The 14,818-nt window shown below is 56.0% G+C and overlaps 7 protein-coding genes across 7 annotated transcripts; 5 read left to right on the top strand and 2 right to left on the bottom strand.

The window, feature by feature from the left end:
* Positions 1-660: 660 nt before the first annotated feature.
* On the top strand, positions 661-6,991 carry BDY17DRAFT_244663 (acyl transferase domain-containing protein; the record flags this gene model as incomplete). Its single annotated transcript, XM_033730553.1, has 2 exons — positions 661-5,848; positions 5,898-6,991. The coding sequence occupies 2 exons, from the start codon at positions 661-663 to the stop codon at positions 6,989-6,991; spliced, it is 6,282 nt and encodes a 2,093-aa protein (XP_033594606.1).
* Positions 6,992-7,418: 427 nt separating this feature from the next.
* Positions 7,419-7,959, top strand: BDY17DRAFT_320543 (uncharacterized protein; the record flags this gene model as incomplete). The annotated part of the gene is made up of 2 exons (XM_033736476.1): positions 7,419-7,653; positions 7,703-7,959. 2 exons carry the CDS (start codon positions 7,419-7,421, stop codon positions 7,957-7,959), a joined length of 492 nt encoding a protein of 163 aa, XP_033594605.1.
* Positions 7,660-9,186, bottom strand: BDY17DRAFT_22918 (uncharacterized protein). The gene has a single exon (XM_033730187.1). It carries the CDS (start codon positions 9,102-9,104, stop codon positions 8,028-8,030), a length of 1,077 nt encoding a protein of 358 aa, XP_033594604.1. The 5' UTR covers positions 9,105-9,186; the 3' UTR covers positions 7,660-8,027.
* Positions 9,187-9,416: 230 nt separating this feature from the next.
* On the top strand, positions 9,417-10,877 carry BDY17DRAFT_314807 (actin-related protein, ARP6 class; the record flags this gene model as incomplete). The annotated part of the gene is made up of 3 exons (XM_033735856.1): positions 9,417-9,761; positions 9,820-9,943; positions 10,000-10,877. 3 exons carry the CDS (start codon positions 9,417-9,419, stop codon positions 10,875-10,877), a joined length of 1,347 nt encoding a protein of 448 aa, XP_033594603.1.
* An 8-nt stretch (positions 10,878-10,885) lies between these two features.
* Positions 10,886-12,399, bottom strand: BDY17DRAFT_22883 (uncharacterized protein). Its single transcript, XM_033730179.1, has one exon. The coding sequence runs from the start codon at positions 12,250-12,252 to the stop codon at positions 10,894-10,896; it is 1,359 nt and encodes a 452-aa protein (XP_033594602.1). The 5' UTR covers positions 12,253-12,399; the 3' UTR covers positions 10,886-10,893.
* A 47-nt stretch (positions 12,400-12,446) lies between these two features.
* On the top strand, positions 12,447-14,170 carry BDY17DRAFT_290132 (uncharacterized protein). Its single transcript, XM_033732455.1, has one exon. It carries the CDS (start codon positions 12,541-12,543, stop codon positions 13,981-13,983), a length of 1,443 nt encoding a protein of 480 aa, XP_033594601.1. The 5' UTR covers positions 12,447-12,540; the 3' UTR covers positions 13,984-14,170.
* A 162-nt stretch (positions 14,171-14,332) lies between these two features.
* Positions 14,333-14,725, top strand: BDY17DRAFT_243365 (dolichol phosphate mannosyltransferas-like protein subunit 3; the record flags this gene model as incomplete). The annotated part of the gene is made up of 3 exons (XM_033730424.1): positions 14,333-14,380; positions 14,436-14,504; positions 14,564-14,725. 3 exons carry the CDS (start codon positions 14,333-14,335, stop codon positions 14,723-14,725), a joined length of 279 nt encoding a protein of 92 aa, XP_033594600.1.
* Positions 14,726-14,818: the final 93 nt, after the last annotated feature.

Below are 14,818 nucleotides of genomic sequence, written 5' to 3'. Positions count from 1 at the left end.
ATCAATGGCGACTCCGGCAAGGTTCACCGTTTCTTTTGCAAGCTGGCAAGGCTTGGCCCGAGCGCTAGCGTCCCCAGCAGCGACGAGGGGCGTTGATGTCAACCCTCAACCGTCATAGCTCGGCGTCAACCAAACCCCAGCGACGCATGCAAGTCACCATGTACTGTTTGTTGTATGGTGACGAATGAATCGAGTGTAGCACCATCCAAGCTTCCTCTTCCAACATCTCAATCAACCACACACCACGCCATCCCTCCTTCCTCCTCCTCTCTCCTTCCTCGTCGTTGTCCGTTGCTCCTTCCATCCCGCACCTCACGATCCTCGGCAGCCCAAAGTCTAAATTGAGCCGGGGCAGCTCGACGAAATTTAGGTCATCGAGCCTGCAAAATTCCGCTTCCGTCGTCGAGACAAGTGTCGAATGGGCGCATCTGGAAACAGTGTGACCTTCTAACATCTCGTGAGTGTCTGCCGCACTGCCAGCCTCCTGCTCCTCCTTCCTCACCCTTCCTCCGCCCACTCATCATCCATCCGGCGTTGTCTCGTCCGGAGGGATGCGATTGAGCGGCCATGGCTCCCACCTCTCGACCTCCTCTGCAGCAGCTGACCACCAGCAATCTCCAGTCTGACGCGGCAGGCGGCGCCGTCAACACTCCCAGCAGAATGTACTCCTCTGGCGGTGCGCAGACGGGTGTCTCCACCCCGCGCTCCTCCAACGTCTCCCGCCCTCTCGCCCTCACACATGGCTCCCTCGAGTTCATCTTCCTCATACCCACCGCGCTCCACTTCAACGCAACACAACTCAAAGACGCCTTCATTACAACCCTCCCAGAGCCCACCGACGAGCTTGCGCTAGATGACGAGCCTTCCTCCGTCACCGAACTCGTCGCCCGCTATCTCGGCTTTGTCGCCCGCGAGGTAGAGGAGGGCGACGAACCCGGCACATACGATGAAGTGCTCAAGCTTCTCGTGCTCGAGTTCGAGCGCTCCTTCCTCCGCGGCAACGAGGTGCACGCCATCGCCGCCAACCTGCCGGGCATTGTGGAGAAGAAGCTCATCACCGTTCGCTCCTACTACGCTGCTCGTGCGGCATCACAACGACCCATCCGAGCCCACGAATCGGCTCTGCTGCGAGAGGCTGCCGACGAGAATGCATACATTTACGCCGTCTTTGGCGGCCAAGGGAATATCGAGGAATATTTCGATGAGCTTCGGGAGATTTACACCACCTATCCTTCGCTCGTCGAGGACTTCATCTCCACCGCCGCCGCACACCTCCAAATCCTGGCGCGCGATTCGAGGGCGGAGAAGCTCTACCCCAAGGGCCTCGATGTCCTACGCTGGCTCAACAACCCGGATTCCGAGCCGGACGTCGACTATCTCGTCTCCGCGCCCGTCAGTTTCCCACTCATTGGCCTGACCCAGCTTGCACACTACGTCGTCACCTGCCGAGTCCTGGGTACCCATCCGGGTCACGTCAGAGATCGCTTCTCAGGCACGACTGGTCATTCTCAGGGCGTCGTGACCGCCGTTGCCATAGCTGCTTCGAGTAATTGGGGTGCCTTTGACAAGGCCGCGCGTGACGCGCTCACCATCCTGTTCTGGATCGGTGCTCGCAGCCAGCAGGCGTATCCCCGTACTTCGCTGGCTCCCAACGTCCTTCAGGACTCGAATGACAATGGCGAGGGCGCCCCCACGCCCATGCTGACCATTCGTGATCTTCCCAGATCAGCGGTCCAGAAGCACATCGACACAACCAATCAGCATCTTCCCAAGGAACGGCACATCGGCATCTCGCTGGAGAACAGTGCGCGGAACTTCGTTGTGACTGGCCCTCCCATGTCGCTGTACGGTCTTAATCTCCAGCTTCGCAAGCTCAGAGCACCTACTGGCCTCGATCAGACTCGCGTGCCCTTCACGGAGCGCAAGGTTCGCTTTGTCAACCGATTCTTGCCCATCACTGCGCCCTTCCATAGCCCGTACTTGGCAGAGGCCATTGAGCACCTCGAACAGGACCTCAAAGATGTCCAAATCAGAGCGGACGACCTTGGCATTCCGGTATACAACACTCACACCGGAGAGGACATTCGCGACGCGCATGAACGAGACATTGTCCCGTCGATTGTGCGAATGATCTGCAAGGACCCAGTCAACTGGGAGAAGGCGACTGTCATGCCAAATGCGACCCACATTCTCGATTTCGGCCCCGGCGGCATTTCCGGCCTCGGCGTGCTCACCAATCGCAACAAAGACGGCACCGGAGTCCGAGTCATCCTGGCTGGAACGATGGACGGGACAAATCCGGAAGTCGGCTACAAACCAGAAATCTTTGATCGTGATGCCGAGCACGCCGTCAAGTATGCGGTGGACTGGGTCAAAGAGTACGGCCCGAAGCTTGTCAAGACGTCCGTCGGCCAGACCTTCGTCGATACCAAGATGAGCCGCACGTTTGGCCTACCGCCAGTCATGGTAGCTGGTATGACACCTTGCACCGTGCCCTGGGACTTTGTCGCCGCAACTATGCAAGCTGGCTACGAAATCGAGCTGGCTGGAGGAGGCTACTACAACGAAAAGAGCATGACCGAGGCGATTTCGAAGATCGAAAAGGTTATTCCGGCTGGTCGGGGCATCACACTAAACTTGATCTATGTCGCCCCCAGAAGCATGGCTTGGCAGATTCCTATGATCAGCAAGCTGCGCAGCGAAGGTGTGCCCATCGAGGGTCTCACAATCGGCGCTGGCGTCCCGTCCATCGAGGTTGCCAACGAATACATCACGACACTCGGTATCAAGCACATTGGTTTCAAACCTGGCTCTGTGGAGGCCATTCAACAGGTCGTCAACATCGCAAACGCCAACCCTTCCTTCCCGGTGGTGATGCAGTGGACTGGCGGCAGAGGAGGTGGTCATCATTCATTCGAAGATTTCCATCAGCCCATCCTCTCTATGTACGGCAGAATCCGGCGCTGCGCAAACATTATTCTCGTGGCTGGTTCTGGATTCGGCGGTGCTGAAGACACCTATCCCTACCTGACCGGTATCTGGGCGCGCAAGTTCGGGTACCCTCCGATGCCATTCGATGGAGTGCTCTTTGGTAGTCGTTGCATGGTTGCCAAGGAGGCATACACTTCTCTGAAGGCCAAGCAAGCCATCGTTGATGCTCCCGGTCTGGACGACTCCGACTGGGAGAAGACGTACAAAGGTCCCGCAGGTGGTGTCATCACTGTGCGCTCCGAAATGGGCGAACCGATCCACAAGTTGGCTACGCGCGGCGTCAAGTTTTGGTCTGAAATGGATCAGAAGATCTTCAGCCTGGACAAAGCCAAGCGCATTCCGGAGCTTAAGAAGAACCGAGAGTACATCATCAAGAAATTGAATGATGACTTCCAAAAGCCGTGGTTTGGCAGGAACAAGGCTGGCGAGAGCATTGACCTCGAAGACATGACGTATGTCGAAGTGCTCCGACGCATGGTCGACTTGATGTTCATCAAGAAGGAGAAGCGCTGGATCGACAAATCACTCGCCCGCTTGACTGGTGACTTTATCCGTCGCATTGAGGAACGCTTCGCCTCTGGTGATGGCCAGGGATCCATCATTCAGAACTACAGCGAGCTGAACGACCCCTTCCCGACAGTACAAAAGGTGGTCGACGCTTTCCCGGCTGCAGACGAGCAACTCATCAACGCCCAAGATTGCCAGCACTTCCTTCTCCTCTGCCAGCGCCGTGGACAGAAGCCCGTGCCATTCGTGCCATGCCTGGACGACACCTTTGAGTTTTTCTTCAAGAAAGACTCCTTGTGGCAGTCTGAGGACCTAGCGGCCGTCGTCGACGAAGATGTCGGAAGAGTTGCCATTCTCCAAGGCCCAGTGTCCGTCAAGTACTCCACCATCGTTGACGAACCCATCAAAGACATCCTGGATGGCGTGCACCAAGGTCATATCGCAAGTCTGACCCGTGACTTGTACGCCAACGACGAGAACCGCATTCCGGTTGTGGAGTACTTTGGCGGAAAGCTTGTTGATATCGAGCCCAGCGATCACATCACCGCGGAAGGCCTGTCGATTTCCGAGATTGAGAACAAGACCATCTACCGGCTTTCGGCAGCGTCCAACGTGGCTCTACCCTCGGCCGGCAAATGGCTGCAATTGCTTGCCGGTAAAGCTCGAACTTGGCGCCACGCTTTCTTCACCGCGGATGTCTTCGTTCAGGGTCAACGCTACCAGACGAATCCCATGCATCGCATCTTTGAGCCAACGCCAGGGATGATGGTCGAGATTTCGTATCCCAACGATCCGAAACGCACTCTCATCAGCGTAAAGGAGCCCTCGCATGGCAGCGGCTACGTACAAACTCTCGAGGTTGGCCCGATTTCAAAAAATCAGATTGGCGTCATGATGATTGAGCATCGCACTGCGTCTGGCAAGCCTGTTGCTCTACCATTCAGATTCTCATACCACCCAGAGACCGGCTATGCGCCGATTCGAGAGGTCATGGAGACTCGTAACGACCGGATCAAGCAATTCTACTATCGCATCTGGTTCGGTGAGGATGATGTCCCCTTCGACAAGCCCGTCACCAGCCGCTTTGACGGCGGTCGTGCAACCGTGACCGCCGAGGCGATTAACGACTTTGTCCATGCCGTGGGCAACATGGGTGAGGCTTTTGTCGATCGACCCGGGAAGGAAGTCTACGCACCCATGGACTTCGCCATTGTCGTTGGTTGGAAGGCTATTACCAAGCCTATCTTCCCTCGTACCATCGACGGAGATCTGCTGAGACTGGTTCACTTGTCAAACGCGTTCCGAATGCTCCCTGGAGCCACCGCACTGAAGAAGGGCGATGTGGTGGACACGACGGCAGAGGTGAACGCCGTCATTAACCAGGAAAGTGGAAAGATGGTTGAGGTCTGCGGGACCATCACTCGTGATGGCGTCCCAGTAATGGAGGTCACCAGCCAGTTCCTGTACCGCGGAGAGTACAAAGACTACGAGAACACGTTCCAACGCAAGATGGAAACCCCGCGACAGGTGCACATTGCAGACTCCAAGGACCTGGCTGTGTTGCAATCCAAGGAATGGTTCAACCTAGAGGACACTGACATCGACTTGCTGAATCAGACACTCGTCTTCAAGCTACAGACACTGGTGCGGTACCGCAACAAGGATGTCTTTTCGTCCGTGCAGACGCTTGGCAAAGTCGAGCTGGAGCTGCCGTCGAAGGAGATTGTCCAGGTTGCATCGGTGGAGTACGAAGCGGGAACGTCATATGGCAATCCGGTCATGGACTACCTCGAGCGCCACGGCTCTGCTTTGGATCAGCCCGTGCATTTCGAGAATCCCATCCCCCTCAACGGCAAGACCCCGCTCGTCTTGAAGGCACCGTCCTCGAATGAGACGTATGCCCGCGTGTCTGGAGATTACAACCCCATCCACGTGTCTCGGGTGTTCTCGAAGTATGCGAACCTACCTGGTACCATCACTCACGGAATGTACTCGAGCGCCGCTGTTCGTAGCCTGGTCGAGACCTGGGCTGCGGAGAACAATGCCGGCCGTGTTCGAAGCTTTCATGCTTCGTTGGTCGGTATGGTGCTTCCAGACGACACCATCGAAGTCAACCTGCAGCATGTCGGCATGATTGCGGGCCGCAAGATTGTCAAGGTCGAGGCCAGCAAGCCCGACACCGAGGAGAAAGTGTTGTTAGGAGAGGCCGAGGTTGAGCAGCCGGTGTCTGCGTACGTCTTTACCGGCCAAGGTTCGCAAGAACAAGGCATGGGCATGGATCTGTACAACAGCAGCGAGGTTGCGAGAGAGGTCTGGGACAGAGCAGACAAGCACTTCATGGACAACTATGGTAAGAATAACTCTTGTCCGATGCCGAGGACTTCAACTAACATATGCAGGCTTTGCGATTACGAACATTGTCAAGAACAATCCAAAGGAGCTCACGGTCCATTTTGGTGGGCCGAGAGGCAAGGCAATCCGCCAGAATTATATGTCGATGACTTTCGAGAGCGTGTCATCCGACGGCAGCATCAAGTCCGAGAAGATTTTCAAGGAGATCACCGAGACGACCACATCGTACACTTACCGCTCGCCGACTGGCCTTTTGTCCGCCACTCAGTTCACGCAGCCGGCTTTGACGCTCATGGAGAAGGCATCCTATGAAGACATGCGCTCGAAGGGCCTCGTGCAGAGAGACAGCAGCTTCGCTGGGCATTCGCTCGGCGAGTACAGCGCTCTTGCAGCCCTGGCAGAAGTCATGCCTATAGAGAGCCTGGTTTCCGTGGTGTTTTACCGAGGTCTGACGATGCAAGTCGCCGTCGAACGTGACGAATTGGGGCGCTCCAACTACGCCATGTGTGCAGTCAATCCCTCGCGCATCAGCAAGACATTCAACGAGCAAGCTCTGCAGTACGTCGTGGAGAATATTGCCGAGACGACAAGCTGGCTGCTGGAGATTGTCAACCTCAATGTGTACAACCTGCAATACGTCTGTGCTGGCGATCTCCGGGCTCTCGACACGCTCACCAACGTTCTGAACTACCTCAAGGCACAGAAGATTGACATTCAACAGCTCATGCAGACCATGAGCATGGAAGACGTCAAGGAGCAGTTGGTGGGGATCATCAAGGAATGCGCGAAGCAGACGGAGGCGAAACCCAGCCCCATCGAGCTCGAGCGTGGCTTCGCCACCATTCCGCTCAAGGGCATCGACGTGCCCTTCCACAGCACCTTCCTGCGCTCCGGCGTGAAGCCCTTCCGATCCTTCTTGCTCAAGAAAATCAACAAGACCAGCATCGACCCGAGCAAGCTGGTCGGCAAATACATCCCCAACGTCACGGCGAAACCCTTTGAACTCACGAAAGAGTACTTCGAAGACGTCTACCGCCTTACGAGTTCCCCGCGCATTGGCAACATCTTGGCGAACTGGGACAAGTACGAGTCGGACGAGAACATCCAGCGACCACGAGCCGGTAGCACGGTGATTCATTAGCTGAGGGATGCTGTAGCATAGAGTGTGCCACCGAGGAGTGGATGGCGTCGCTGTTAGCGTGGAGCGTTTGGTGTTCAGGATTAAGAATGTAGATAGATATGATATGTATAGACTCATGCACAGGACTTTATGCTCATCAACCGGATGTGGAAGCTGAGCCCATCCGACCATCGTACATGGGGAGTGAGATCCCGTCTGCTGTGTTACTGTGGCCAGCAGCGCATAGCTTGTGAGACGGGCCAGGGATGGTCGGTCGTACATGGTCAACGAAGAAGCTGGGACTGTGTCACTGGCGACCATCACTTCTGTACATCGACAGTAAAATTCGCACTCGCATTTCTCCTCTTCACTTTCAAGAGGGCAGCAGACTTGCTTCGCATCGCGTTACTCCCACCGTCTGCAACATTACTCCTCTACGGCAGTCAGGATGAAGTTACTGTCCACCATCCCTCTCCTCCTTGCCGGGATCGTGAGGGTTCACGGTCAGGGTTTCGAAGACATTCCCAGTTGCACCATCCCCTGCTTCACCCGCGCCGTCGCCGATACCTCGTGCTCCCTCTTCGACTTCTACTGTCAATGCACAAGCGGGGCGAAAGAGATCCAGAACGTCGCGATTCCGTGCATTTGCCACAACTCGACGTGCAGCAAGCCGGAGATGATGCGTACGTCGCAGGCTCCTCATTCCAACGCACACGCTGACGCAGATTTCAGAGCTCGAGAAGGCGTCCAACAATCTTTGCAGCTCGGCGCTTTCGGCGAGCAGCCAAACATACGTCGGCAAGACTTATCCGGCCACCATTTGTCAAGCTCTCGCGACCGGCTCCAGCAAGACTGGCAGCACTGCGAGCGCTACAGAGTCGACTGCGACCAGCTCGTCAGCAACGAGCAAAAGTGCTGCCACGCCGACGAATGCCGCAATGCCGGGTGCGATGCTCGGAATGGCGGGATTGGCGATGCTCGCGCTGTGAAGTCATCACAGCTGATGGTACACTGGGGCTTTTTTGGGATGTTTGCCGTCCAGCTTCCTTTATGTATTTCAACTGACAGCAGTGTACCACTTTTGAAGCCATGTCGTTGCCACATCGTCAGCCCCTTCCCAGTTCGACTCCATAGAGCGTGCGGCAAGGCGTGCCTCGTTCACACACTTCTCGAGCATGTCGTTTGCTCCTTGCTCATCTAGATCGTAAAGGAAGATGGCGAGCTCATCCACCTGATGTGGTATCTTCCGAAGGTGAACCATCACTTCGTCCAGCCGCGTGACCGCGGTCTCGCCCGAGCCTGTTTTGAAAGTGGCAAGTCGCCTTTTCTCCAGTGCGCTGTACAACAAGACAATCTTCTTTAGCTTGCCTTCTACCGTTGTTGCCAGTTCTTTCAGTTCCGGGCGGTCTGCAGGCATGCTGTTGGCCGCGTTGAAAATGTCGTCAATGTTGTCCTGGTCTCCAGCAACGCCTTCATCGTCACTGTCCAACAAACCATCCACGCGGCCTTCGGTGTCTAGATCATCGCCCTCCGCCCAGTCTCGAAGTTCCTCGATGGCATCCTTGATCGTATCTCGGTATTGTTGTACCTTTTGCAGAGCCAGACCGGCAAGGCCAAGGCGTTCCAGTTCGATCACGGCATCGCAGCTCTCCCATACCACTCCAGTAGAGCTGAGGCTGTCACGTCTTGTAGCAGCCGCCTTGCCCTCTGAAATGGACTGAACCTCGTTCAATAGCATCTCCATTTCCTTGAACACTCGTCTCACTCTCGCTTGCGCCTCTTTCACCATGATACCGCCCTGAGAAGCGTTCTGCTGCTCGCAAATCTGCACTGCGCTCATCATAGCCGGAAGACATGTCGCCGAGAGCTCTCGCAGTACTTTGATAATGGCGGAGGGTGTAAAGGGCTTGTTGATGGCGAGCAGGCTCAGCTTGGTCGTGTGTGCTTTCACCAGCTTGGCTGAGTCGCTGCACACACGCAGGGGATCGGGCGGCTGCTGTGTTGTGTCTGCCGCTGCGGAAGTGGTGGCATTGTTGGCGTTCAGCGCCGCGATGAACTGGCCGAGCAGCGCAAGAGTGGAAGCTAGGAGATCCCCGAGGGCACGCGTTTCCTCTCCAGACGACGGCGAAGGCATCTTGTCATCCCTGACGTTGTCGGTTGCGAATGAGGGGAGAATCGAGGGAAGCAAATGTCCGATGAAATGTCGAAAGTCGAAATCTTGGCGCCGGAATTGTTTGACTGCACGGCATGTGACAACGACCTCATGTGTTCACTACACCGATCAGGATCAATCAAATTGCGCCTTCGCTTGCACTCAAATGCATCGCTTCGCATATTTTGAGATGAGCACCGGCAATTGCCTCTCCAGGCGACGTTGAATTCTGGTCTTTACAGACAACCCAAGCGACACAGCGACAAGGCATCGGCCAGTCCTCCGCAACCAACAATGGCACGAAAGGGGGCATCAAAAGGGGCCGACGCAGCGCCTGCGAGACTCGCCTCTCGTACTCTCGTCCTCGACAATGGTGCACACACCATCAAGGCCGGCTTCTCACCACTCACCACAGATTCCGAACCGCACGCGGATGCCGAGTGTCATGTTGTTGCCAATTGCATCGCACGATCTCAGCGCGACAAGCGGACGTACATCGGCCCGGAGCTGCTAGAGGAATGCTGGGACTTTGGAGAGCTCGCCTTTCGACGCCCGGTGGAGAAGGGGTTTGTCGTCAATTGGGAGGGCGAGCAGGCAATCTGGGAGAGGACGCTGTTGGACAAGCGATCCCCTCTGCAGGCAAGTCCATTTCCGAACCTGCCTGATACGTCGCGTTCACCAACTGACATATGCGCAGTGTGACCCGCACGAGATGAACTTGATATTGACGGAAGCGCCAAATGGGCCCTCTGTGTTACAAAGAAACATGGACGAGATGGTCTTCGAGGAGTTTGAGTTTGCCAGTTACTATCGCACCATTTGTACGCCCTCGCCCTGCAGCTCCCCAACTAGCATCTCTGCTGACCAACTCTCACAGCACCTGTACTCAATGCCTATGTTCCGCCGCCCTTTCCATCCACCCCGGCACTTCCGTCGGGTACAGCTGCGGAATGTCTACTGGTGGTCGATGTTGGCCACTCTCATACCACAACAACGCCGCTGCATCATGGCAGACCTCTTCACGCAGCTTGTCGCAGATTGGAGATCGGCGGCAAGACACTCACCAATCGGCTCAAGGAGGTGCTGTCGCGCACTGTAGAGGTGCAGAAGGAAGACTGGATCGTCCAAGAGATCAAAGAGGACGTTTGCTTTATCTCGCAGTCCTTTTCCTCCGACCTGGAGCGAGTGTGGAAAGGCGGACTCAAAGATCCCAGAGATGTCGACACTAGCATCGTTGTGGACTACGTTCTCCCCGACTACGAAGCCATCAAGCGCGGTTTCTCTCGGCCGCATGACACGAAAGTCAGTCGCAAAGATCGCGCCCTTGGCCTTCACGGCGGGCCTCGAGAGCATATCGTCACCATCGCCAACGAGCGCTTCACCGTGCCAGAGCTGCTCTTCACACCCTCCGACATTGGCATGCAGCAAGAAGGCGTTGCCGGGACAATCTTACAGTCCATCTATAGCCTGCCCCAAGGTCTGTGGCAGCCCTTCCTGGCCAACATTTTGGTGGTTGGCGGAAGTAGCAAGTTTCCCGGTTTTTTGGAGCGGCTGAGATCCGAGATGGAATCGCGGGTCAGCGAGGAATATCTCGTCCGCGTGGCCCAAGCTGAAGATCCGTTGAAGAACGTGTGGGCCGGAGGTGCACGCCTCGCCCGCAGCAAGGATGCCCTCTCGCCTCTTGTGGTGACGAGACAGGAGTATCTCGAGCACGGTGATGTTTGGACACGCCGCAAATTCGCTGGCAAAGTCTAGCATCAATGTTTCCAGCTCACGCTTCGATCATGGCGCTGTCAGTAGCTTCGGCGGAAGACTCGAGAATCTCTCGCGCTAGGTTCGCCAACTTCTCCTGATTCCCGGGCGAGTTTTTGCCAAGGACCTTGAGCAGGGCAATGCCATCCTGCTTCAATTGCGGCATGCCATGGTTGCAAAGCTTTTGGATGATGCTCTGGCTCTCTGGATCCGCTCCGACGGACTCGCGTACTTCAGCATACAATCGTGCCAACTGAATGAGCAAGCCAGCAGCCGAATGGAGGAGCTCGACATCTTGGCTAGTCGTCAATATGGCCAGGAGTGGTCGGAAGAGGCCTCCGATCTGGTGTTCGCTGTCCGTGTCGACGGGCTCAGAGACTGCCCAGAGACGGTTGCCCATGATTTGACATGCGGCATCGACGAGCCTGATAGTGCTTTGGAAATCCTCGTGGGTGACGTCTGCAGCGTAGATGGTAACGACGACCACATTCTGCAGCCATTGATCACCGACAGGATACGTCGCCGCAAACTCCGTGCTCGCTGCCAGATCCGACAGAATCCAGATGATAGCGGTGGTGAGAGGAGCCAGAAGCCGTCGATCGTCCTCGTTGTCGTGCAGCATGATGACGGTCTCCTCGTTCATTTGCAGCATCTGCCAGACATCCTTAACCAGCTTGTGAGCGACAAGATCACGCTTGACGGCTGGTTCGCGGAGGAATAGCAAACAAGTCTCTACCAGAAACGCAAAATCTTCCGGGTCCAGCGTACCTTTGTGCAAGTTGGGTAGCGCGACAAGTTCGGGTAGGACGTTAGTAGGCAGTGTGTCTCGATCAGGTTGCATGTGACTGCATATCCAGAAGAGTAGTTCGATGAACAATGACTTTTCGCTGCCATCCACCACGGCCCGCGACGAGCAGAGGCGAATTAAAGAGTGATGAATGTGCTCTTCGAAACATTGCTGCTGCGCTGCTTCATAGTCGGAGCAGATGTTGTAGAGCACCTTGGCCGTCAACACCGCGAGTGTGGAGTCGTATGCCCCATCCACAGCATCGACGACTGGAAGACACAGCTTCGCCCAAGAGAATCCCAGCTTGCAGACTTGTTCCCTTGCGGCGTTGTTGTCGATGCATGCGTTTCCAATGCACCGGAGGGCCAGCTCTGCAGTGTCCACGGCGTCGTTGACGCTGCACTCCACCGTATCGACGAGGATGCGAAGGATCTTCGGATCTGCGAGCTGCTCACGCACCGCTTCATTCGATCGGCTGGCCTGTGCCAACACCGCGAGGGCGTTGGGGTCTTCTGCCGAACGAAGAGACAAGCTTCGAAAAGCACCTTCGATGTCCTCCAGATTGGAAGATTCGTCGCTGTTGACCGCCATTGTGGCTCATTGGCTGGTGGGTAGTCTAGTCTGTGTTGATGCAATAGGTGCAGAAGTTGAATTGCAGCGGAGTGGTGGAAATGGAACTTCTAGTGACGGCCAGCTTGTGCGCCTCAGGCACGCACACCGAATCCCATCAGTTTCGCTGGACGACTGGCGCGGCTGTGACTAGTGGTGTCTGTCCTATGAGTCCACGTGGACCTCTTTCACACCTTCAATAATTGACACCTCACATTGGTGCTCAAACATCCAAACGGATTTGGCGGGTATCAGAACTTGGAGGACAGTATGATATCGACAGTCAACGCCGACGAACATCCGTTGTCCGTTATGTACCAACAAGACCCCTTCATAGTCTTGCCCACCGAGCTCATCCTCCAGATCTTCAACAACTTGCCTCTGTTTCATACATGGACTCTCCGACGGGTTTGCAGACGGTGGAATTATGTGCTATCGTCGGACGAATGCATGCATGCTGCCGTGGAGCAGTGGGATACACATGACCGGGAAGACTCGGCCGGCTTGCGCAGACTGACAGGACGCAATCGTTTCGATCACAGACTCCGGCACTTCCAAAACATGAAGGCCAAAAATTACGAATGGTGCCAAATCATCGACCTCGCGAATCGCGGAGACCACGGGGGAAACATACTTCCCAATTCGCTGAAAACGCGGTGTAAAGGCAGAAGAGTGGCCTATGTATCGGAGGAAAGGGGGCAGGATAGCGTTGTCGTGGTCCACGATCTAGTCAGTGTAGAGAAGAGACTTCTGCCGGCGCGATCACAGATGGTCGAGAATCTGGTACTCACGACGTTGCTGGTGGCGTGGACCACCCAGTATGACGGGTCCATGTACTTTTCATACCTCGATGAAACCCCGGATCAGGTCACCAGAGTCCAACTGCCGTCCGCAGAAGTCTTCAGGGCAGAGGGCGACGGTGAAATGGTAGTGCTGATCGAACGCGACCGCTGGAGTAGCCCGAACCGGTTCGGCAACATTCTGCTGTACGACGCTGGAGCACGCCAGCTTCAGAGATTCGACGTTCACGCCGATGCTGGGCTGCGCGACGCCGACAATTTGGGACACAGATTGAATGCATGCAGTCTGTATCTCGATCGCCAACGCCGATTCGTCCACCTCTTTTTCCTCGCCACGATACCGAATATTCAAGGTCGCCAGCCCAACCGAGCCTTGGTACACGCACGCATGGCTTTCGACGGGACGTGGGTTAAGCGCCAATACGATATGACGTCTGAAGATGACGCCGAGCCCGTTTGCAGAGGCTATCTCAGACTGACGCGACCGCACTCGACCGGCCGACCCGACAAAATTCAATTCCGCATCATTGACGGGCCCTTCCCTCGCGGGCAACGCTATCGCCATAGGGCTGCCGTGCGTTTCAACGCGGCGCAGAGCGAGATTGCAGGAATCGACAGCTGCGCACGCGCAGATGAGCTTTATGGCGACGCAGGGCCTGCTTTCTTATTGTGGAAAGGCCAAGCATATCACCCAGGGACGCCGAAAGACTGGACCGAGTGTGGCTCTCAGATGAACGACTCCTTCATGATCACCGTCGAGACCGGGTGGAGACAGCCCAGTGCGCGTAGGAGGAGCCGCATCCGGGCATACTGCTTCGACCCGGACGTCCGGATGCCGGAGGACGGAATGGTGGATGACGGCGACATTGCATCGCCTTTTGTAGAGCCGAGAGAAGCGAGGGTGATACCGTGAAAGGGGGGTTGATGCATATCAACTTGATTTTAAGGGATGTGCTCGACAACCGCCGTCCCTTACATGTTTATGCGATGGAGACCCAACGTTAGCAGTAGCAGCAGTAGTGTCATATCTGTGGCAATGCTCTCCTTCATACGAGTTCTCTGCTAGTGAAGTTGTGGGGAGCTGAAGTGGTTGTTCCATGTCAAACAGTGAATGCGCGTTTGTGCGTGATCGCCGCTCCAGTCAACCCTGGGCAACTTGACGACTCCTGCAGCGCCGCGTCTCCGCGCCTCCTTGCAACGTCTCTCCATTGGCAGCTCTGCAACTTGAACCGCACTCCGCACTCCACACTCCCTCACTCACGATGACGCGCGCACAGCAGCACATTTCCATCGCCGCCCTATTATCATCTGTATGTAACAATCGCCCCGTCCACAGGCCTCACGTCACTAACTCCACCGCGTCAGATCTACCTGGCGTGCTTCATGGGCTTCGTCCCCTTTCCTGCCAAGATCCAGCAAGACATCATCCCCGTCGTACGTTTTGCCACGGCTCCCGTTCAATGCGACGCAAGCGGTCCGACTGATGAATCTAGCTACCTTTCTGGGCCATTGTCTCCTTTGGCGCCTATCTGCTATTCAAACTGGGCTATGGAGTCCTGACCTTCAACGACGTCCCCCAGGCCCACAAAGAGCTCATGGCACAAATAGACCAGGCTAGGACGGAGCTCAAAGCAAAAGGAGTCGAGGTGGACTAAGCACAACGGGCACAGGGCGTTATGGAGGGCGCAGGGAAAGGGTCAACAGGAGATGCATTGCGAAGAGCTATCTAGGGGATGGGATGAAATGCA

This window comes from Neohortaea acidophila (assembly GCF_010093505.1).
Source record: "Neohortaea acidophila strain CBS 113389 unplaced genomic scaffold BDY17scaffold_1, whole genome shotgun sequence".
NCBI lineage: Eukaryota > Fungi > Ascomycota > Dothideomycetes > Mycosphaerellales > Teratosphaeriaceae > Neohortaea > Neohortaea acidophila.
The sequence above is the reverse complement of the archived record's forward strand: the minus strand, read 5'-3'. Positions and strand labels throughout refer to the sequence as shown.